The sequence below is a fragment of the Typopeltis vanoorti genome, chromosome 10 (assembly GCF_054136105.1).
Source record: "Typopeltis vanoorti isolate ZY-2024b chromosome 10, IOZ_Tvanoo_1.0, whole genome shotgun sequence".
Lineage (NCBI taxonomy): Eukaryota > Metazoa > Arthropoda > Arachnida > Uropygi > Thelyphonidae > Typopeltis > Typopeltis vanoorti.
The window spans coordinates 115,769,724-115,794,276 of NC_143558.1; the positions used below are offsets into that span (position 1 = coordinate 115,769,724).

The 24,553-nt window shown below is 35.5% G+C and overlaps 1 protein-coding gene across 1 annotated transcript in view; it reads left to right on the forward strand.

The window, feature by feature from the left end:
* LOC150102723 (transcription initiation factor IIA subunit 1-like) overlaps positions 1-24,553 on the forward strand; it is a 204,589-nt gene that overhangs the window by 149,644 nt on the left and 30,392 nt on the right. The window contains exon 8 of the mRNA XM_090399213.1: positions 1,304-1,453. Coding sequence (XP_090255339.1) covers positions 1,304-1,453 — 150 coding nt within the window. The remainder of the gene's footprint in view (positions 1-1,303; positions 1,454-24,553) is intronic.

Consider the following 24,553-nt stretch of genomic DNA (forward strand, 5'->3'; position numbering starts at 1 on the left):
TAATAATCTTGGTATCATATTATTCAATGAATAATATGCTTACAATGTACACAAAACCAAAGTTAACTGGGGATAACTAATAAACCCATCATTTAGTGATGGACCAAAAAATCCTAGTTTGTTTTGTGCTAATGTTCTTATTTATAAATAAATGTTAAACCCTCTTATTCCCCAAAGAGAATAGGTGAGGCTAATTTTACCCCTAAATATGAAATAGTGAATAAAGTAACTATGGTTTCAATTTGCTTAATTAGCCATTTGTGGCAAATTGAAAAATGAGATGATCTCATATACAGGGTGTCTCAAAATTCACGCAAGACTTAAATTTAGTGGCATTTGTGCGGTAAAGTGTTGCCAATGAGAAAAAAAAGACAGCGTGACAGCTGACAGTTCAGGGTTATTAAAAATGGAGCGTTACACGAAAGAACAACGCATTTTCATGGATTATGGAACAAGTGGATGCTTATTTTTCGAACAAAATCATCTTCAGCAATGAGGCTCATTTTCATCTTGATGGCTTCGTTAATCGACAAAATTGTCACATTTGGGGTTCAGAAAATCCACGAGTGATTGTTGAGAAACAAATGCATCCATAACATGTCACTGTTTGGTGCGGATTTTGGGCTGGAGGCATCATCTGTCCATTCTTCTTTGAAAATGCGGCTGGTAAGGCAATAACAGTTAATGGTGCTCGCTATCGCGACATGATAATCCAGTTTTTTGTGCCTAAATTGCAAGATATGGATGTGGATGGCATGTGGTTTCAACAAGACTGTGCCACATGCCATACAGCCTGAGAAACAATTCAATTACTGCATGAGTCATTTCCTGTTCGTGTAATTTCCTGTTTTGGTGATCAGAATTGGCCTCCCAGATCATGTGACTTAACGCCGTTGGACTTTTTTCTTTGGGGTTTTTTGAAGTCTGAGGTTTATGCCAACAAGCCCACAACCACCCATGCCTTGAAGGAGGAAATTGAGCGCTGTATCAATGAAATTCGGCCACATTTATGCAAAACGGTCATGGAAAATTTCGACAAAAGAGTGCGTATGTGCCAGCAAAGCCGTGGAGGCCATTTTCCCAATATGCTATTCCATGCATAACCATATACTATATACTTTATGAATCAATAAGAAATTACAATTTTTAATTAAAAACCTGTGCTTTCTATCAAAATTACTTCTTGCGTGAATTTTGGGACACCCTGTAGAATATAATTTTAGTTACAAGAAGTAATTAAATTATACAGAAGATGAAATTTGCATCAAAGCTCTATTTATGCATTAAATTCTATTATTGATAGGCAAGCAGAATTGTACAGCTGGATGGCACTAATGATACCAGTGATGATGATGAAGATGAAGAGGAAGAAGACTTTCAGGATATAGAAGATGATAAAGATGAGGATGAGGAAAAAGTGGATGATGAAAATGATGGGAATGGGGAAGCAGAAGTAAGTAGGAGTGAATTTCCAGTTGTACATTATATAATAAGTGTCTGAAGTTGAAGTTATAAAACTTATCAGAAATTAGTTTTTCAGAATACTTATGGGAATAAACGAGGTTCAACAAATGGTGCATCATAGCTGCATAACACAGGTCACTGAATATCTTTGGGATCATAAAACTAATTACAATAATTATTTAGATATATGTACAGTGAATTCCATAATTACATATGAAAGAGAAAATCTGTATCCTTACCAATAATTTTGATTACACGATAGACACTCACTATAGTGAATGCCACTGTAACAAAATGAAATGTTGTAAGGAACTACTGAAAAGTCATGTAGCAATAGTGTAGTTTCAAACTGACTATTCCAAAAACCAATCACAAAAAAAAATCACTTGATTTCATTGAATTTCTAGAATGTGCAGCATAATCCATGCCTCTGAGTTGTAATTCACCAAACATACATGCATTTATAACTTATCAGTACAGCCGGGGTTTGACAATTTATCCCAACCCTACTTGCCATGCTTAACATCCCATCCCCTATTTTTTTTATTTTTTCAAATGATAAGCTGAATAGGAGTTCTATAAAGTGGTTAGTGATACTTCATATGTTTTCTTCAAGTTAAAATGATTTTGTTTAAAAAGTTCTTTTTTATTAAATAAAAAATATGCTATTTTTGTATGATCTGCAGCTACTTGCCAACCGGAGAAATCTGAATTTGAATCTTGGTATCATATTATTTAGTATGATAACACGTTTGAAGAGTTACTGGAAACATAAGATGGAGCTTCTTTCCATCTAATATTTACAGTAATTTGCCAGCCTGGTTGGCCAAGTGGTTAATAATGTATCTGCTCTCCAAGAGAACATGCCTGAGTTTGAATCCCACTGTGGGCTATAATATTTGATTATCTTTTGGTGTGAGATCACTGCCCTAATTGTTAGAGGGCTCAAGTGGCTTGAAAAAGTTACACATCTGTCTGTAGAGCAGGATTTCTGAGCTGGTAAAAAAAAAAAACAAGAGAAAGACACACATATGCTATATAAAATTAATAAAAATACAAAAAGAAATCCTTATCCCATTCCATCCATACTACAAATGTACAATAGACTTACAACAACCCTTTGTGGGTCGGAGTCATAAAAGGCAACTACTTAAGGTAGCATCAAGCAGTACTATAGTTCGCCCACTGATTAGAGATCCTACGACACTATTGCGCATCTCAGAAAAAGGAGAATCCATTCCTATAATAGGGTATTCAGTCCATATAGTGGGATGAGTTGTTTATTATTACCAGTCGGAAAATTAACTTCTCTTTGATGATTATTGTAGTTAACTATGTTGCTTATATAACAGTTGCCTTATATAACCTATAAAGCACATGATTTCGTGTGTTGGCGACCAATTCGGACGTCCTTCATTTCTTTCTCCCCTTCAGCATGAATCGACTATTCTTGGAAAGAAGCGAAGCAGGGACCTACAAACAGTGGGTGAACTATATCATCATCTCATGAAATTCCTGACATGTACCCACAAGGGGTGTACAGGATATGATAGTAATACATGAAAAATTTACATCATTACTACCTTCCTATCTACAATTTTCCTCCAAATTTTTCTCTATAATTTTTCTCCAAACTAAAACTTGTCAAGACTTCATCATTATCATATCTTATATTTCTATCGTCTAAGGCACTTTGTACCGTATCAATCCACCTATATCTTGGTCTTCCTCTGGGTCGTTTTCCTTTCAACCTGGCAGAAAACACTTGTTTTGCTAATCTTTCATTGCCTATTCTGTTTAAGTGACCATACCACCTGAGATTAGCTCTGCAAACGCATTCCTGGATGCTGACAATGTCAAGTTCTTTTCTAATATCCTCGTTTTTAATATGATATTGTCATTGATACCATTTGTTCACGCCTCTAATCTTTCTCAGGACTCTCATATCTGTGGTCTCTAATCTTTGGTCAAGTGTTTTATTTCTGACCCAGCTCTCAGATCCATGAGTTAGAACTGTTTTGAACACTGTCTTGTATACAGCTAATATAGTGTTCCCACTAATTTCTCTCTTATTCCATATAAATTTATTCAATTGACTTCCTACCATACCAGCTTTGCTGATTCTGTTGTCTATTTCCATATTTAATTTACCATCTTCACTAAAAATTGTGCCTAAGTAGCTGAAATTACTTGTTCCACAGGTTCCCCTTTCACAACATAGTTGACATTTTCAATGATTCTACCTATTTTCATTGTCTTTGTCTTTTTAATGTTGACCTTCATACCATATCTATTACAACAGTTATTCAATTTAGTCAGGGAATCTTGCAAACTTGTAGTGGATTTATTTAGAAGTATAACATCGTCTGCATAAAGCAAAGAGCTGACATTAACATCTCCAATTCTGATATCAGGTTTAATATCACTTTCCTTCATAATGTGATCCATATAGATAATGAATAACAGAGGGGATAATGTACAGCCTTGTCTTACACCAGATTTAACATTAAACCATCTTCTTGTACTTTATTCAATACTAACTGCTGACTTGCAACTCAAATAAAGACTAAGTATCGCTTGATATAATGCCTCATTGACACCATATAACTGTAGCGTATTGAATAGCTTCTCTCTTGGCACCTTGTGATATGGCTTTTCCAGATCAACAAAACTTAAATACAGATCTTTGTTATGTTCCTATGCTTTCTTAACTATTTGTCGTAAAGTGAAGATCTGATCCTTACAGCCTCTATTTGGCCTGAATCCAGCTTGTTCTTCACCAAGCTTTTCTTCTACAATTCTTCTCAACCGTTTCTCAAGTATACTTGCATAGATCTTGCCAGGAACACTCAGTAGGGAAATACCTCTGTAATTCTCACATTCAGTTTTATTTCCCTTTTTATATATGGGTACTATAAGAGCTCTACTCCAATCATTGGGAATTCGTCCCTCTGTCCACGCTTTCTAAACTATGCAGTGCAGCCACTGTAAGACTTTTATATCACCATACTTCAGCATTTCTAGTCGAATACTTGCTGCCTTTCCACATTTCAAGCCTTTGATGGCTTTTTCTACTTCAAGTATGGATATGTATTCTTAACTGTATGCCTGTTGAGTGTTTTTTACCACTGTGCTATCACTGATTGTTTCATTTAGCAATTTTTCGAAGTAATTACTCTATACTTCAAGGATATCTTTTTCTCCTGTTTTCAAGTCACTTCATCATCTCTAACTCCTTTTACAGCACTCTTTCCTCCATTTCTTGCCAAAGTCCTTCCTTGACTTTTGTTTAGCTAGTTTTACACAGTGTTTCGCTTTCTTACATTTGTCTCTGTATTCTCTAAGAGCACAAGCTGACTTATTTGCCAGGAACTTTTGATATGCATTTTTTTCCTTCACTTCCTCTTTAACTTCCTGTGTCCACCATGGAGTTTTGATTTTTCTATCCTGGCAGAATCAATCAGGGTTTTTTTCAAGGCTTGCCACTGAATCTCCAAGGTTTGGTTTCTGTTCTCAGACTTACATTTTTTCTTCAACAATCGTTGTGTATTTTAGTCTACAGTTCACTTCTGAGAGCTGCTTAACTTTTATTCGCTTTAAATCTTTCTTACATGTCATTCTTTTCAATATGAAATTCAATTTTATCCTGCTCAAGACTAAATAGTGATCACTTTCAATTTCAAATCCTCTGTACACTACGGTGTCCTGCACCAGAGAGAAAACATCATTATCAACAATAACATAGTCAATGAGACTTTATTTCTTGCCTCTTCTCTCCATGTGAATTTGTGCACATTTTTATGTTGGAACATGGTGTTAGTAATAATTGGTCCAGGTCCTGAGCAGAAATCCAACAGGTATTTGCCATTTGTATGTCTGACAATCATTTCCTACTCTGCTATTTGGATCTCCAACAAGGACCAACTTTTCCTTTTTTGATTGTGTCAGTTGTTTTCTCTAAAGAAGTGTTTTTCAAAGTGTGGTACGTGGACCCCCATGGTCCGCGAAAGGTCTTCACGGGATCCGTGGCAATTTTCGGCTATGCATCATTAATGCATGCAATAAAATTTAAGTTTGAGATCGTAAAACATTCCTATTGTATCACTGAATAAGGTACAGAGACGTCTGCAGGCTGTGCAACATGTTTCTCAACAACTAGTGCAATTAGAGACAACTGGATAAAAACAGAACTAATGAATCGCATGACCCCTCCCACATAAAATGCTGTATAGTAGACAATCAAAACTATATTATGCACCGGCAACATGGTTTTGTTTGAGTTAAAGTGTTAAAACTAAGAAATATATAGTGAACGTGTTTCAGATATTATATAAGGAATTCAGTTGAAGAGAATTAGCATTTCAACTGAACTGTCGCCTTGCTTTTGTCAATTAGTAGCGTGATCTTTTGATAATACAGCACCAGTCATATGGACGTCTTCATAGCTGCTTTATCTCTACTGGCCTACCATTGCTGTCTGTTTCGAGTTCTGCTTTCACTAGCCATTTGTTGAATCACTGTTGGTTAAATACGGTAATTTTTTTTTTTTTTAGCTTTCAAATTCTTAAGTATGGATCACTGGTTAAAGACTGGATTTTTAAAATGTGCAAAAGAGAGGAACATAGTAGATACAAGTAGCTGTCAGCAACAAGAAAATGTTCATATTGTATCTGGATCAAGTGAAATTGATAAGTGTGTGTCGTCTGACATCTCTAAAGAACCAACTAGAAAGATGAGAAAACTTCTTAAGTACAATATAAATTACTTGAAATGTGGATTTTCATGGATGGGAAATGAAGAGGAACCTATTCCATTATGTGTAATTTGCGGTGGAACTTTAAAAAATGAAAGCATGAAACCATTAAATTGCCATTTTGAATCGAAACATAATGAATGCAAGGACAAACCTGTCGAATTTTTTCAAAATAAACTAAAAAATTTAAAAGAATCTCAATAAGTGATGTCGATCGTGTCAGGAGGTGAAAACATGAAGGCTTTAGAAGCTTCATATCGTGTGTCGCTATTAATAGCAAAAAGTTGTGCAGCGGAAACAATTGGTGAAACTTTGGTCAAGCCTGAAGCAAAAATAATAGCGGAAATTATGATCGGAGATAATGCAAAAAGATCTTTTGATAGGATTTGTCTTTCAAATAGTACCGTTCATTGAAGAATCACTGAAATGGCTGAAAATATGAAACAAACATTGTTATCCAATATATGTAAGAGTCGTTATGCATTGCAGGTAGATGAATCCACCGACATTACAAATTTTGCAAATCTTCTAGTGTTCGTTAGGTTTGAAAAAAATCAAAAAATTCATGACGACCTTTTATATTGCCAACCTTTTCCAGAACATACAACAAGAGAAGAAATATTCAACAGCGTAAATACCTTTATGCATCAAAACAAGCTTGATTGGAAAAGTTGTTGGAATAAGCACGAACGGAGCGAAATCCATGGTCGGATCTAAAAAAGGGCTTGTTTCAAGGATTCAAGCTGTTGCACCAAATGCAAAGTCGACACACTGCTGCATACACAGGGAGGCTTTGGCCACACATATGATGTCTACAGACCTAAGAAAAGTTCTTGATGAAGCTGTAAGAATCATAAATTATATTAAAGGCCGTCCTCTAAATGCGAGACTTTTCTCTTAACTTTGCAAAGAAATGGGAAGCAACTATTCACATTAAGCAGCTATTCCATACCGATGTTCATTGGCTTTCTCATGGAAAAGTTCTTACTCGTTTATTTGAACTTCAGAATGAACTAAAAGTTTTTCTTGATGAAAAGTTTGAATTGAAAAAGTATTTACATAATTGGAAATGGTTCAGTCAATTAGCATACCTGGTAGATATATTTACTGTATTAAATAGTCTTAATTTATCTTTACAAGGCAAGGAAATTTCTATATTTTTCATGTCCACGATAAAGTGAATGCCACGTTGGCAAAAATGAAGTTATGGCAAAAGCGGGTTGGTAATGGAGAATTTGACGCGTTTCCATCGCTTCATGAATTGCTCGCAAGTTCAAATGAACAAATTGATGATGATGTGAAAATTACTATCATGCAGCATTTAAAAAGCTTACAAATGAATAAATGAATATAGAAAAGTATTTCCCAGAATTGGACATTAATATTGAGTGGATAAAATACAATATAAAAACAAATTTATGCCAAAGGGTCTATCATCAATAAAAGAAGAACAACTTTTAGAACTAGCTTCTGATGATTTCCTAAAATATAAACAGTGAGAATACGTTATCATCATTTTGGCTACAAATACAGAATGAATTTCCACAGATAAAGCTCTAAGGTTCATTTCTGTGCGAAGTTGGATTTTTGGCCCCTGTAGATATTAAGATGAAGAAGAGGAATCGCATTATAGATGTTGAACTGCATCTGAGATTGAAATTAACTATAGATCCAAATTTTGCTGAAATTTTATCTCGCCACAAGCAATTTCATTCCTCTCATTGATAAATTATTTCAAGTAAAACTTTATAGTATCTTTATAAAGTTTGTTCTATTAAAAATAAATCATATTTTTTGTTTACATGAACATATAAATTCAAATAAAATAGATATTTAATTTTTTAATATTTTAAATTAATTTATTAATTTTAATTAATGTATTAATTCTTTATTAATTTTAATTAATTTATTTATTTTAATTAATTTATTTGTTTTAATTAATTTATTTTTGAATTAATTAATTAGGGGTACTTGATAATAATGAAAATTTAAGAAGGGGTCCACGGATATCTGGAGTTTGAGAAACACTGTTCTAAAGCATTGAAAAATTCCTCCACTTCTACATTAGTAGACCCTTCTGTGGGACCATAGGCACAAATAAGTCTCATTGTCCAGTTCCCCATTCTGATATTTGCCCACATCACTCTATTTGAGACTGCCTGCCATTCAAGAAGATTAGCCTCATATTTTGTGTTGAATACTATGGCTGCTACTCCTTGTCATTTCCTGAATATAACATTTTGTATTTATTGCTCAGAAAGATCTCGTCCGTTTTTGTCTTTTTTGTTTCAGTCACCCCTATTTTGTCGATCTGGTACTTATCTAATTCCTCAGCTAGCTCCATTTCTTTGCCATTCAGGCTTAGGACACCAGAGTGTACAGAGGATTTGAAACTGAAAGTGATCACTGTTCTTCAAAAGCTCTTCAACCTCATTTTCATGAACCTCTAAATCTTCATCCAACGTAGCAGTAGCTCTGTGCACCATAATACATACACCTGGTTGATATATCTTAGCAAAGTCAGCACTCATTAACTGATAGCTTCTGACACTCGTGTACTATCTGCATTCAATAAAGTTATTCTTCCACATTCATTCTTTCTTTTGTTTGCGGCATAATGATAAAATTCTTTTGGATTGCCTTTAGCTTGCATGGCTAATTTCTTTTCATACTCTCCGTTTTAGCTTTTCTCACAATACTCGTTACTTTTCTGGATTGAGCTTTATATATTTCATAACTCCTCTCACTCTTATTCTCACGATACTCTTTCCACATCATCTTCTTGTGGATCTCTAGCTTAATAAGGTTGCAGATCCATTTCACACCCAACCTATTTACTCTTCAAACACTAGGGATACATTGAGATAACTCCTCATTCAAGCACTTTTTTAAAGATTCCCATGCATTGCTGACATTTTTTCCATTCAATAACTGATAGCATGGGACCAAAGATAATATTCTTCTAAGTTGATCATAATTTCTAGCTTTGTAATTCAGCATGTAGCCTGATTTAATCAGAACTTCAATACAAGTAGATACTTCCCAAGAAAGAACAGCATGATCACTGTCACCAATTGGTGGTAAAATAGCTATATTCTTGACAGAAATCCCTTCTGATGCTATGAGCAAATCCAACACTCTTTGACCTCTAGTTTCTTCTTTCACATGCTGCTTGAGAAAGTTATCCTGCAACAATTCAATAAATTTCTGTTCATGAGATTTCTCTTCTTCCCAATCAATATTTGGAACATTAAAGTCACCCATAATGATCATTCGCTTGGTACCCATAAGACTATATTGGCGATGCATTTCTTTGTCCCCTACAACTGAGCTGCCAGGTCTGTAGCAACACCCCACCATATATTTCATTCTGTTAACCTCCACTCCACACCAAATAGACTCAAACTCATTGCTACATGGGACATTGTTATCATCATTGTTTTCTTGTATTTCTACCCTAACTGGACTTAAGTCATCTGATATCGTTAGTAGCACTCCTCCCTCTCCCTCTCCTATCTCTTCTGTCATTCCTAAAAATAGTATATTCATTACACTCGATCCCACTTATCATATCTGATTCTGATAGCCAGGTTTCGTTAATGCCAACAATCTTAGGCCACATCATATTCAATAAAGCAACATACTCAACCCCTTTGTTTCTAATGCTCTTGGCATTTGTGTATAGACATAATAAATTACAACCTAGCCTTATTCTTATAATTGGATATGCAATGTATTTGGTTTTGTTCTAGAATTTTCTCTTTTCCCTCCCCAGATATACTTAAAAGGTCTGAACCCAAAGCATATTTTTCCACTCTTATGCCACATAACCGTGTTGAAAGGCATTTATATCTTTATCACATTTGTATACCATAGCTGAACTTTCACACACATTTTTCCCATTCCTTCCTTGATGATCTAGTTTCCTTGACTCTCTACATTAAGTCTCATACCAAGAAGTAATTTCTCCATGCTTCTGATGCCAAATGAATTCAAGTTATATGACTAATATGACTTCATATTAGTGAATAGAACAAATGTCAAAGTTTATTAACATGCATGTATCTGCTCAATATCTTTTATCCTTCTATGAAATTCTATGGAATTTTTTTTATCAAGGAGGTTTGTGGCCAGTGAGGGGACAGAGAAGGTGTGTGGGACTGCTTATAGAATCCACAATAGGTCCGAGTAGACATTTACTTTCATGTAATTTTAGTGAACAATATATTCCGCAGGTCTTGCATGGTATGTTTAGAGTCTTTCGATGGTTTCTTCATCTATGGAGGTTGTTTCATCCAGTAACTTGTTAAGCTTTTTGAACTGACTTTTGATAGGATCATTATTTAGCTTGAACTAAGTATTGCAATCATGAAAGCAGTAAATTCATTTTCTGATTGGTACTATGGGTAATTTGCATATAGCAGAAAGGAAACCAGATTTTAACTTTTAAAACTAGAAACTTAAAACCAGTTTGGCTGGTGTGTGTGTGTGTGGGGGGGGGGGGGGGGGGGTTGAAACACCTTCACTTTTGTAGGTTAAGATAAAAAGAAACCATATGTAAAATTGAGTCTGTTTCTCTTTTAGCATAGATAAATCTTATCATTATTGTAAAATTCTTAAGCGTTCAGTTTGGTCTCTTCCACTTTTGTGTTTCAGGTGGGGAATTGAAACATTTATTTGCATACCAAATTTGGTATTCCTAGCTACTTCCATTTTAGATATCCAAACATGGTTCAGCATATCTGAAGAAATGATTGCATAAAAAGTGAAAAGAATAAGAAAATATGAAGACTAGAATAAAAGTATAGAATTAAATCATAATTTTTATCATAAAATACAAAAAAAAAAAATTAATCGGTTGCTAAAAAAAAATGAAACTGCAAGAGCAAAGTTTACAGATAGATTAAAATACTCTCATTTGTCTACAATTGAGTGCTATTCATCTCTCATTTGTGTGGTTCAGTCTTTAAAAGAAAGGAAAAAAGAAAGTTGGTTCAAGTTTAAGAGATAGTAATGTAAAACATAGAAAGTTCCGATCCCCAAACAATGTGAAAATTTCATATTCTGTGGGCTATGGTAAAAATAAATAACTTCAGGAGTACACATCTCAATATACCCCAGGAACACATAAAATAAGAGATTGAAAGCTTTATATCCATAAATAATTATTTATTGCTGCAGTCTTTTGCCCCTCTTTGTTAGTGTTAAAAGCAGTTTTCTTTTAAACTGTATCTTTTAATAGGTTATATAATGCATTACCAGGGGAAAATGAGACTTTATGAAAAGAAGTTACCTGTTTCATCTTTTGAATATAATTACACTAGATGTGACAGTCTTACTTATTTCTAATTGCATTGGAAACATGAATATTTAATTATAAGTAATTCTTGCTTATAATTAAAGGTTCATTTCTACTGAAATGAAACCTTTAATTATAAGCAAGAATTAAAAATTGTAATTATTTGTTTATACAAATAAACAGAATTATTCGTTTCTTGAAAGAAAGACAGTTCTACTCACTTTAGGTACATTCCCTGTATAAACAATTAAATTTTTACAATTTTTAATTCTTGCTTATAATTAAAGATTTCATTTCAGTAGAAATGAAAATCAGCAATAAAAAAAAGACAGACAATGAAAATAGGTAGAAACATTGAAAACACAGACTGTCTCCTGAATGGTGAACCTAATAGAACAAGTAAAACATTTCGCCTATTTGGTTACAATATTTTAATGAACAATTATTCAAACCAATTTTAACTTATGGATCTGACAGCTGGGTTACGTGTTAAATAAAAAGTCTTTGGTCAAATGTTAAATAAAACACTTGACCAAAGACTAAGGACCACAGACATGAGAGGCCTGAGAAGGATTACAGGCATCAGTGACTATATCACATTAAAAATGAGGATATTAGGAAAGAACTCTCCATTGTTAGCATTCACAAATGTGTTAGAGCTAATCTCAGGTGGTATGGTCACTTAAACATAAGAATGATTAGCAAAACAAGTGTTCTTTGACAAGTTGGCAGGAAAAAGACCTACAGGAATACCAAGATGTAGATGGATGGAAAGAGTAAAAAGCAGAAATATAAGATTTGATAATATTGGAGTCTTGACAGATAATAGATTAATTTGGAGGAAAATTATTGATGGGAAGTTAATAATGGTATAAGTTTTTCATGTAGTACTATTATAATTATCCTGTACCACCCCCCCATCCCCTGAGGGTACATATCAGGAATTTGATGATGATGTCTTGTTTTCTTATGGTTTTTGCTAGCAGTACATATAGAAATAAATTTATCTTATTTTGATTATGCTAGTTGCACTACTAAAACATTACTTATAGTAATTTAAACATTACTTTTACAATCACTTATCTTATCCCACTCTATATAAATCTTAAAAGTATATGAATTCTCTGTTCTTGAATATTTTCCTTATTTCAACATGGCTAAGTTTGGCTGAGAAAATATTTTCTTCTATAATTTTAGATGCACAAATTCTGTTTTTTTAAGTGATGAATAGATGAATTACTTGGACATTGAAAAATAAAGAAATTTGAGGGATAAAGTATGAATGAGAATGAATATTATTACAAAGAACTTCTTTAAATACTTCATATAAAATGTATGAAATTTTGCATCTAATTGCAGATGATAAAAGAAATAAAATTTTAAATAAAATAATGATAAAATAATCCCTCAAATTTCTTTATTTTTCAATGTCCAAGTAATTCATCTATTCATCACTTAAAAAAACAGACTTTGTGCATCTAAAATTATAGAAGAAAATATTTTCTCAGCCAAACTTAGCCATGTTGAAATCATATGATAAAAAGAGATAAACCATTTATCTTTACAAAATATCTATACTCTGAAGAATGCTGTTGCAAGTTTATTTTGAATGATGGTATATTTTCAGCATTATTTCCGTTATATATCCTTATTTTTAATTCATGCTGAAAACCAGCATTCAAAGTAACTTGCAATAATTTGAGGAATTTACTGGTCTTCTCATGCAAGACAGAATAGGAATTGGCTTAATTAGAATTATTGCCACAAAATTTACAGAATGAAAAGCCTGAGACCTGTCTCAGGCTTTTCATTCTGTTTTGCAGGATTAAAACCCAATTTTCTTGGAAGAAAACCTTGGCACACCTGTGTATAAAACTGAATAACTCACCTTAAGTTAAAAAGCTCTTCTAATAGCTCTTGAATATCCTAAATAAGATTTGAAAATCTCTCCAATCAAAGGGCACATGATCGATATGTTTGGCACAATTTTTTTTTTTTTTTCATTTTTCATCTATACATATCTGATCATTTCAGAATCTATAACAGTGCCATCATCAGGAATTAATATTTAACTTGTAGGGGTTGCCAGCAGTACACTATTGTAATGGGGAGAAGAGAAGGTCAAAGTTACATTTGTTGAATATCTTCAACTGGTGTAGCCATTATATGAGGGCGGTCTGAAAAGTTCTTTGCCTCGACCATAGAAGGCAACACTGTCGGCACGATTTTTTTTCTAAGTTGGTACATCTGTCATAAGCATCCATGTGAAATTGCAAAGTCATTCTATCAAGCAATTTGTTTTGTGCAATTGTCTGAAGCAAAAGTGTTGTCTGTATCCCTTGAAATGGATAAAATTGAGTATTGTGCAGTTATAAAATTCTTTGTAAAAGAAGGTTTAACACCAAAAGAAATTCATTCAAGTTCATAAAAGTTTGAGCTCTCTTTTTTTGTGCCTTGAAGATGACCAACGTGAAGGACATCCAAAAAGTGTAACAACACCAGAAATCATTGATCAAGTGCATGATGTGGTATTGGATGACTGGTGAGTCAAGGTGCGTGAAGTTGTTGAGACTATAGGCATTTCAGAAGAACGTGTAGGATATATTTTGCATGAAGAATTGCAAATGGAAAAGCTTTGCACAATGCCATGCTTGCTCACAGCAGATCAAAAATGCACTGACATGAAAATCTCTGAACAGTGCTTAGAGCATTTTAACAAGAATAAAACTTTTTTTTTGTGTTGATTTATTACTATGCATGAGATTTGGATTCACCATTACACACCAGAATCCAAACAGCAGTCAAAACAGTGGACAGAAGCAGATTGTTCAGCACCAAAGAAGACAGTCGGTTCCATCAGCAGGAAAGGTCATGGCATCGGTGTTTTGGGATGCTAAAGATATTTTGTTTATTAATTATCTTGAAAAGGGAAAAACAATAACCGGGGAATATTATTCTGATCTTTTAATCAGACTTGACGGAAAAATTCATGAGAAAAGACCGGATTTGCAGAAGAAAAAAATAATCTTTCATCAGGACAATGCACCTGCCCACAATCATAATCATCATCATCAAATTCCTGCCATGTACCCTCAAGGGGTGTACAGGATATGATAGTACTACCTGAAACTTACATCGTTACTAACTTCTTATCTCCAGTTTTCCTCCAAATCAGTCTGTTACTTGTCAACACTCCAACATTATCAGATCTTATATTTCTGTCGTCTAAAGCACTTTGTACCATATCAATCCACCTATATCTAGATCTTCCCCTGGGTCGTTTTGCTGCCACCCTGGCAGAGAACACTTGTTTTGCTAATCTTTCCTCGCCCATTCTGTTTAAGTGACCATACCACCTGAGATTAGCTCTGCTATAGCATTCCTGGATGCTGACAATGTCAAGTTCTTTCCTAATATCCTCGTTTTTAATATGATATTGCCATTGATGCCATCTGTTCACGCCTATAATCTTTCTCAGGACTCTCATATCTGCGGTCTCTAGTCTTTGGTCAAGTGTTTTACTTCTGACACAGCTCTCAGATCCATAAGTTAAAAGTGGTTTGAAAACTGTCTTGTATACAGCTAATTTAGTGTTCCGACTAATTTCTCTCTTATTCCATTTGAATTTATTCAGTTGACTTCCCACCATACCAGCTTTGCTGATTCTGTTGTCTATTTCTATATTTAATTTACCATCTTCAGTAAAAGTTGTGCCTAAATAGCTGAAATGTTTTACTTGTTCCACAGGTTCTCCATTCACAACACAGTTGACATTTTCAGTGATTCTGCCTAGTTTCATTGTCTTTGTCTTTTTATTGCTGACCTTCATACCATATCTATTACAACAGCTATTCAATTTAGTCAGAGAATATTGCAGACTTGTAGCGGATTTATTTAGAAGTATAATATCATCCGCATTAAAACAAAGAGCTGACATTAACATCTCCAATTTTGATATCAGGTTTAATACCACTTTCCTTCGTAATGTGATCCATATAGATAATGAATAACACAGGGGATAATGTACATCCTTGTCTCACACCAGATTTAACATTAAACCATCTTTCTGTACTTCCTTCAATTCTAACTGCTGACTCACAACTCAAATAAAGACTAAGTATTGCTTGATATAATGCCCCATTGACACAATATAACTGTAGCGTATTGAATAGCTTCTCTCTTGGCACCTTGTCATATGCCTTTTCCAGATCGACAAAACTTAAATACAGATCTTTGTTATATTCCCATGCTTTCTCGACTATATGTCGTAAAGTGAAGATCTGATCCTGACAGCCTCTATTTGGCCTGAATCCAGCTCGTTCTTCACCAAGCTTTTCTTCCACAATTCTTCTCAACCGTTTCTCAAGTATACTTGCATAGATCTTGCCAGGAACACTCAGTAGGGAAATACCCCTGTAATTCTCACATGCAGTTTTATTTCCCTTTTTATATATGGGTACTATAAGAGCTCTACTCCAATCATTGGGAATTCGTCCCTCTGTCCAGGCTTTCTGAACTATGCAGTGCAGCCACTGTAAGACTCTTATACCACCATACTTCAGCATTTCTGGTCGAATATCGTCTACTCCTGCTGTCTTTCCACATTTCAAGCCTTTGATGGCTTTTTCTACTTCAAGTATGGATATGTATTCCTGACTGCATGCCTGGTCAGTGTTTTTTACCACTGTGCTGTCATCACTGCTTGTTTCATTTAGCAGTTTTTCAAAGTAATTACTCCATACTTCAAGGATATCTTTTTCTCCCGTTTTTATGTCACCTTTATCATCTCTAATTCCTTTTATAGCACTCTTTCTTCCATTCTTAAGCTTCTTCAACAACCTCCAGAATATTTTGCCACCTTCTTGATATTTATTTTCTATATTCTTGCCAAAGTCCTCCCATGACTTTTGTTTAGCTAGTTTTACACAGTGTTTAGCATTCTTGCATTTGTCTCTATATTCTCTAAGAGCATAAGCTGACTTATTTGACAGGAACTTTTGGTATGCTTTCTTCTTTTCCTTCACTGCCTCTTTAACTTCCTGTGTCCACCAGGGAGTTCTGATTTTTTTTATCCTTACAGACAACCTCACCACATGCCTCTCTGGCAGAATCAATCAATGTTTTCTTCAGAGTTTGCCACTGAATCTCCAAGGTTTGATTCCTGTTCTCAAACTCTTTCATTTTTTCTTCAATAATCTTTGTGTATTTTAGTCTACAGCTCACATCTGAGAGCTGCTCAACTTTTATTCGCTTTAAAACTTTCTTACATGTTATTCTTTTCAATATGAAATTCAATTTTATCCTGCTCAAGACTAAATAGTCATCGCTTCCAATTTCAAATCCTCTGTACACTCTGGTGTCCTGCACCAAGGAGAAAACATCACTATCAACAATAACATAGTCAATGAGACTTTTCTTATTCCTCTTCTCTCCATGTGAATTTGTGCACATTTTTATGTTGGAACATGGTGTTAGTAATAACCAGTCCATGTCCTGAGCAGAAATCCAACAAATATTTGCCATTATTATTAGCTTTGCTCTTTTCTCCAAATTTTCCCAAAATATTTTTGTATGTCTCACAATCATTTCCTACTCTGCTATTTAGATCCCCAACAAGGACCAAGATTTCCTTTTTCATTGTGTCAGTTGCTTTTTTTAAAGCCTCAAAAAATTCCTCCACTTCTACCTTAGTAGAACCTTTTGTGGGACCATAGGCACAAATAAGTCTCATTGTCCAGTTCCCCATTCTCATATTTGCCCACATTACTCTACTTGAGACTGACTGCCATTCAAGAAGATTAGCCTCGTATTTTGTGTTGAATACAAAATTGTTATAACATTTTGTATTTATTGCTCAGAAAGATCTCGCCAGTTTTGGTCTTTTTTGTTTCAATCACCCCTTTTATGTCAATCTGGTACTTATCTAATTTCTCTGCCCACAATCGTGTTTTGTCAATGGAAAAATTAAGGGATCTGCACTATGAATTGTTGGAACATCCACCCAGTTCCCTACATTTGGCTCCTCTGACTTCTATCTCTTCCCAAAACCAAAACTCTTCCTCGCTAGTCAGCGTTTTTTCTTCGAATGAAGAGGTGATTGCAGCTGTAGAAGAGTGTTTTGCAGTTCTTACTGAAAACCACTGCAGAGACCTGATTAATTGTGCTGGAGCATCGCAGGAATAAATATATTAGTCTTAAAGGAGGTTATGTTGAAAAATAAAAATAATTTTGAAATTATAAATTAGTTTTTTCATTGTTAGACCAAGAACTTTTCAGACCACCCTCGTAACTTATAGACTGCATTGATGTTGTAGAAATGCTTCTGAAGACAACTGATTTTTAACTGAGGAAAAAAAGAAAATCTGATTCTAATTGTAAAATTACATGAACCAGAAAAGTGGACTAGCATTGTAAAAATGCCAAGAAATTATATTCTTGATATAATCCTCTATCCAAGTGTGAGCAAACATAGTTCATGCCTGAAGTGATTTCAGGACTGGGTAACTTGTATATAGAAGCTATAGACTTCACGTCACTTGCCTTAGTATCCCATAATGCAAAGCACATATCCTTATGGACATGCAGAATGCTATGCCTAATTGGAAGGGTCACTACCGAGACCAGTTTTTGACCTTTATTGAGGAACCAGACCCAGAGGTGATACCAAGGTTGAAGTAATGCAGAAGTCATATTTCCATATACAAGTAGCCAAAAGGTATCACACCTTATTACTAAAATACCCTGGGTAGTGACTTCCCATAATGCACATGTTTATGATGAATTTAATGCAGCCAGTTCTGATTAACACTCAGATTACCTAATATCCTATACCAGAAGCTGAAACATAACTATTTTTCAGGAAATTACAATGTATACTGAATATTAATTATAATGCCTTTTAATTAATACTTCCAATATTTTGGCAAAGTCAGTTGCAGTCATCAGGGATCACAGAACGATATGTGCACATAGCATTAATACTGGTAAATGAATCTGAAGAAAGACAACCAAAGTTGGGCCTGGTCCTAATTGGTAGTCCCCGTTGGGCTAAAATGGATGATCTTGCCATTGAACTGAAGATCTGAGGATGAGTGCTTTCCAAATTTTGAGACTGATTACAAGAATATCCTCTCCTGTTTGTATCTGTTGTAGTGGAGCAGAATGGTCTCCAAAGAAAGGTCAACCATAGTGCCTGTAATGGTAGAACTGAATATAATCCATGTGTTCAGAAAGTCCCTTGCAGTAGCAAACTATCCTACTGTGACCAAACAGGCAGGACAGCCGATATCAGGATATCTGAACACATGCGCTACATCTGATTCCACTATTATAGCTGCACTGGACTTGCTGATCATTTTTTGGCCATCCACCACAGGATACACTGTAAGATAGCCACTCTACTCCACCATAGCTGATACAAATGTGAGAGGCTTTTCTTGGAATCAGCCTCAGCCCTGAGAAAATTTCTAAACCTCAACCAATTTAGGTGTATGAAACTGCCCCAAATTTGGGAAGCACTCGTTCTCAAATCTTTTCTGCATCACCTTTATTCACCTTTGCTCTTCCCAGTTTAGCATTGCAAAATACAACTGAATATTTTCTGTCAAATCATTTCATGTATGTGTGTGATATCATTCAGATACAAATTAAATAGAGGACCAAATACTGAGCCCTGTGGTACACCACTGGTTGCTTGACTTTTCCTGGACTGAACTCCTCAATAAACCACTCTTTGATCTCTGTAAGATAGCCACCCTCTAATCCAATTCACCAGATTCATATCCATCCATTTTATGCAATCTATGTGGAATCTTTCCAATGCTTTTGCAAATATAGCAATATCACTGAGTAGCCATTTCCCCTTATCCAACTCCACTGTTATGATTATAAAAATAATCAAATTACTAAGGCAGGACTGGCTGACCTACCTTTCACAAAGCCATGTTGTCTCTTATAGAATATCATATTCTTCTCCAACCTGTCCTGAATTCTGTCTTTCACTAATTTCTCTAACTCTTTAACCACCTCTCCTGAGATGCTGATTGGCCTATAATTTGCTACTTTTGTCTTGGAGGCTCCTTTATGCCATGGGATTTTTTTAGCCTCCTTCCACTCTCTCTCTTGGCACATTCCCAGTATTAAGGCTTGAATTAAACAGCTTGTTCAGAGAAGATGATAATTCTTCTTGCACGTTCTCGTAATACATAGGCCAATATGCCTGTGTATATGCCCATGGGGTGCTTAAGAGTCAAAGCTGTATAACTGAGAGGAGACCTCCACATAGCCTTTAAAGGAATGCGGAGAACCGACCAGGGCTTCTGACCTAATGTCCAATCCTCACCTTCTCGTGGTGCACCCTGTTGGATATCTACTTTGATACTGAACGAACGAGGAGGGGCTGGCAATTTGGAATTTAGCCGACCAAATTGTATTCTTATTGGTTAAACCAAAATAAAAAATGATGGTACAACATGACAAAATTTCATGCCGGCTGGGGCGTCGCCCGGTTAAACAAGGCCCCCGTTGTTTTCGACAGGGAACCAGGGCGAACAGCGAAAAGTCAGCTACTGGAACAAATCTGAAAACAAACCCCAACTCAACATCACCAGAGTTAAAGATCGGTACTATCAACGTAAGAAGCCTGAATGGCAAAGAAATGGAGCTAGCTGAGGAATTAGATAAGTACCAGATCGACATAATAGGGGTAACTGAAACAAAAAAGACCAAAACTGGTGAGATCTTTCTGAGCAATAAATACAAAATGTTATATTCAGGCAATGACAATCAAGGAAAAGGAGTAGCCATAGTATTCAACACAAAATACGAGGCTAATCTTCTTGAATGGCAGTCAGTCTCAAGTAGAGTAATGTGGGCAAATATGAGAATGGGGAACTGGACAATGAGATTTATTTGTGCCTATGGTCCCACAGAAGGTTCTACTAAGGTAGAAGTGGAGGAATTTTTTGAGGCTTTAGAAAAAGCAACTGACACAATGAAAAAGGAAAAGTTGGTCCTTGTTGGGGATCTAAATAGTAGAGTAGGAAATGATTGTGAGACATACAAAAATATTTTGGGAAAATTTGGAGAAAAGAGCAAAGCTAATAATAATGGCAAATATCTGTTGGATTTCTGCTCAGGACATGGACTGGTTATTACTAACACCATGTTCCAACATAAAAATGTGCACAAATTCACATGGAGAGAAGAGGCTAGGAATAAGAAAAGTCTCATTGACTATGTTATTGTTGATAGTGATGTTTTCTCCCTGGTGCAGGACACCAGAGTGTACAGAGGATTTGAAATTGGAAGTGATCACTATTTAGTCTTGAGCAGGATAAAATTGAATTTCATATTGAAAAGAATAACATGTAAGAAAGTTTTAAAGCAAATAAAAGTTGAGCAGCTCTCAGATGTGAACTGTAGACTAAAATACAGAAATATTATTAAAAAGAAAATGAAAGAGTTTGAGAACAGGAATCAAACCTTGGAGATTCAGTGGCAAACTCTGAAGGAAACATTGATTGATTCTGCCAGAGAAGCATGTGGTGAGGTTGTGTGCAAGGATAAAAAAATCAGAACTCCCTGGTGGACACAGGAAGTTAAAGAGGCAGTGAAGGAAAAGAAGAAAGCATATCAAAAGTTCCTGGCAAATAAGTCAGCTTTTACTCTTACAGAATACAGAGACAAATGTAAGAAAGCTAAACAGTGTGTAAAACTAGCTAAACAAAAGTCATGTGAGGACTTTGGCAAGTATATAGAAAATAAATATCAAGAAGGTGGCAAAATATTCTGGAGGTTGTTGAAGAAGCTTAGGAATGGAGGAAAGAGTGCTGTAAAAGGTATTAGAGATGATAAAGGTGAAATGAAAACAGGAGAAAAAGATATCCTTCTAGTATGGAGTAATTACTTTGAAAAACTGCTAAATGAAACAAGCAGTGATGACAGCATAGTGATAAAAAAAAAAACACTGATCAGTCATGCAGTCAGGAATACATATCCATACTTGAAGTAGAAAAAGCCATCAAAGGCTTGAAATGTGGAAAGGCAGCAGGAGTAGGTGATATTCGACCAGAAATGCTGAAGTATGGTGGTATAAGAGTCTTACAGTGGCTGCACTGCATAGTTCAGAAAGCCTGAACAGAGGGACGAATTCCCAATGATTGGAGTAGAGCTCTCATAGTACCCATATATAAAAAGGGAAATAAAACTGAATGTGAGAATTACAGAGGTATTTCCCTACTGAGTGTTCCTGGCAAGATCTATGCAAGTATACTTGAGAAACGGTTGAGAAGAATTGTGGAAGAAAAGCTTGGTGAAGAACAAGCTGGATTCAGGCCAAATAGAGGCTGTCAGGATCAGATCTTCACTTTATGACAAATAGTCGAGAAAGCATGGGAATATAACAAAGATCTGTATTTAAGTTTTGTCGATTTGGAAAAGGCTTATGACAAGGTGCCAAGAGAGAAGCTATTCAATATGCTGCAGTTATATGGTGTCAATGGGGCATTATATCAAGCAATACTTAGTCTTTATTTGAGTTGTGAGTCAGCAGTTAGAATTGAAGGAAGTACAGGAAGATGGTTTAATGTTAAGTCTGGTGTGAGACAAGGATGTACATTATCCCCTGTGTTATTCATTATCTATATGGATCACATTATGAAGGAATGTGGTATTAAACCTGATATCAAAATTGGAGATGTTAATGTCAGCTCTTTGCTTTATGCGGATGATGTTATACTTCTAAATAAATCCGCTACAAGTCTGCAAGATTCTCTCACTAAATTGAATAGCTGTTGTAATAGATATGGTATGAAGGTCAGCAATACAAAGACAATGAAAATTGGCACAATCATTGAAAATGTTAACTGTGTTGTGAATGGAGAACCTGTGGAACAAGTAAAACATTTCAGCTACTTAGGCACAATTTTTACTGAAGATGGTAAACTAAATATAGAAATAGACAACAGAATCAGCAAAGCTGGTATCGTGGGAAGTCAATTGAATAAATTCATATGGAATAAGAAAGAAATTAGTCAGAACACTAAATTAGCTGTATACAAGACTGTGCTCAAACCAATTTTAACTTATGGATCTGAGAGCTGGGTCAGAAGTAAAGCACTTGACCAAAGACTAGAGACCACAGATATGAGAGTCCTGAGAAAGATTAGAGGCGTGAACAGATGGCATCAATGGCAATATCATATTAAAAATGAGGATATTAGGAAAGAACTTGACATTGTCAGCATCCAGGAATGCGTTAGCAGAGCTAATCTCAGATGGTATGGTCACTTAAATAGAATGGGAGATGAAAGATTAGCAAAACAAGTGTTCTCTGCCAGGTTGGCAGGAAAATGACCCAAGGAAAGACCAAGATATAGGTGGATTGATACAGTACAAAGTGCCTTAGACGATAGAAATATAAGATCTGATAATGTTGGAGTCTTGACAAGTAACAGACTGATTTGGAGGAAAATTGTAGATAGGAAGTTAGTAATGATGTAATTTTTTCATGTAGTACTGTCATATCCTGTACACCACTTGAGGGTACATGGCAGGAATTTGATGATGATGATGGACTGGCTGACCTACCTTTCACAAATCCATGTTGTCTCTTATAGAATATCATATTCCTCTCCAACCTGTCCTGAATTCTGTCTTTCACTAATTTCTCTAACTCTTTAACCACCTCTCCTGAGATGCTGATTGGCCTATAATTTGCTACTTTTGTCTTGGAGACTCCTTTATGCTATGGGATTTTTTTAGCCTCCATCCACTTTCTCTCTCTTGGCACATTCCCAGTATTAAGGCTTGAATTAAACAGCTTGTTCAGAGAAGATGATAATTCTTCTTGCACGTTCTCGTAATACATAGGCCAATACGCCTGTGTATATGCCCATGGCTGGGTTTGTGTTGAGGTGCTACAATATTTTAACCTCCTCTATTTCTTCAACCCCCTATTCTCCTATCAGTTGATTTCATATCTGGCATTCAGTGTCACCGTTTAGATTATTATATTCCTGCAAAATGCTCATTCAGTAATTCAACACTATTTTGTTCAGTTCTGTTACTTCACCATCATTTTTTTAAAGTCATCCTTCCATAATCATTCCCCTCAGGAATACATATCCATACTTGAAGTAGAAAAGGCCACGAAAAGCCTGAAATGTGGAAAGGCAGCTGGAGTAGATGATATTTGACCAGAAATGCTCAACTATGGAGGTATAAATGTCTTACAGTGGCTGCACTGCATAGTTCAGGAGGCCTTGAGAGAGGGATGAATTCCAGATGATAGTAGAGCTCTCATAGTACCTATATACAGGGTGTTTTGTTTCAAAAAGAATGTCCCAATTTGAAAATTGTATATCTCTGCAACCACGAACCACAAATGAATGCGACTAGTACCATGTGATCGACGTTTGGCTCAAAGTTTGATATGATGACCGCTAGATGCACTACTAGTGCCCAAATTGCCATTACGCTTAGTTAATGAGAAGTTGGCATCTGGTCAACGGAAGGCATTTTGTGTTCTCGAATTTAGAAAGACTGAGTCCGTGATTACGGTGCAGCATGCATTTAGAATGCATTATGGAATTGATCCACCACTGGACAAAAACACATTCGCCGTTGGTATCAACAATTTCAAGAAACCGGGTGTTTATGTAAGGGAAAGAGTCCTGGACGACCACCCACCTCAGAGAGGAATGTGCAACGAATACAAGAGGCTTTTCAGCGAATCCCGTGCAAGTCCACTTGTCGTGCTAGCCATCCCTCATGTGACTGTTTGGTATTTGTTAGGACGACATTTGCTAATGAAGCCATACAGATTGCAAGCTCTTCGTGTAGGTGACAAAAAAAAAAAAAAACGAACAGATTTTTGTGCTAATCTGTTAGAGGACATGGAGGATGACACCTTCCTACAAAGGTTGATTTTTAGTGATGAAGCAACCTTTCATCTAAGCCATAAAGTTTCGTGCCACATTGTTCGCATATGGGGATATGAGAATTCACATGAAATTGTACAACATGAACGTGATTCA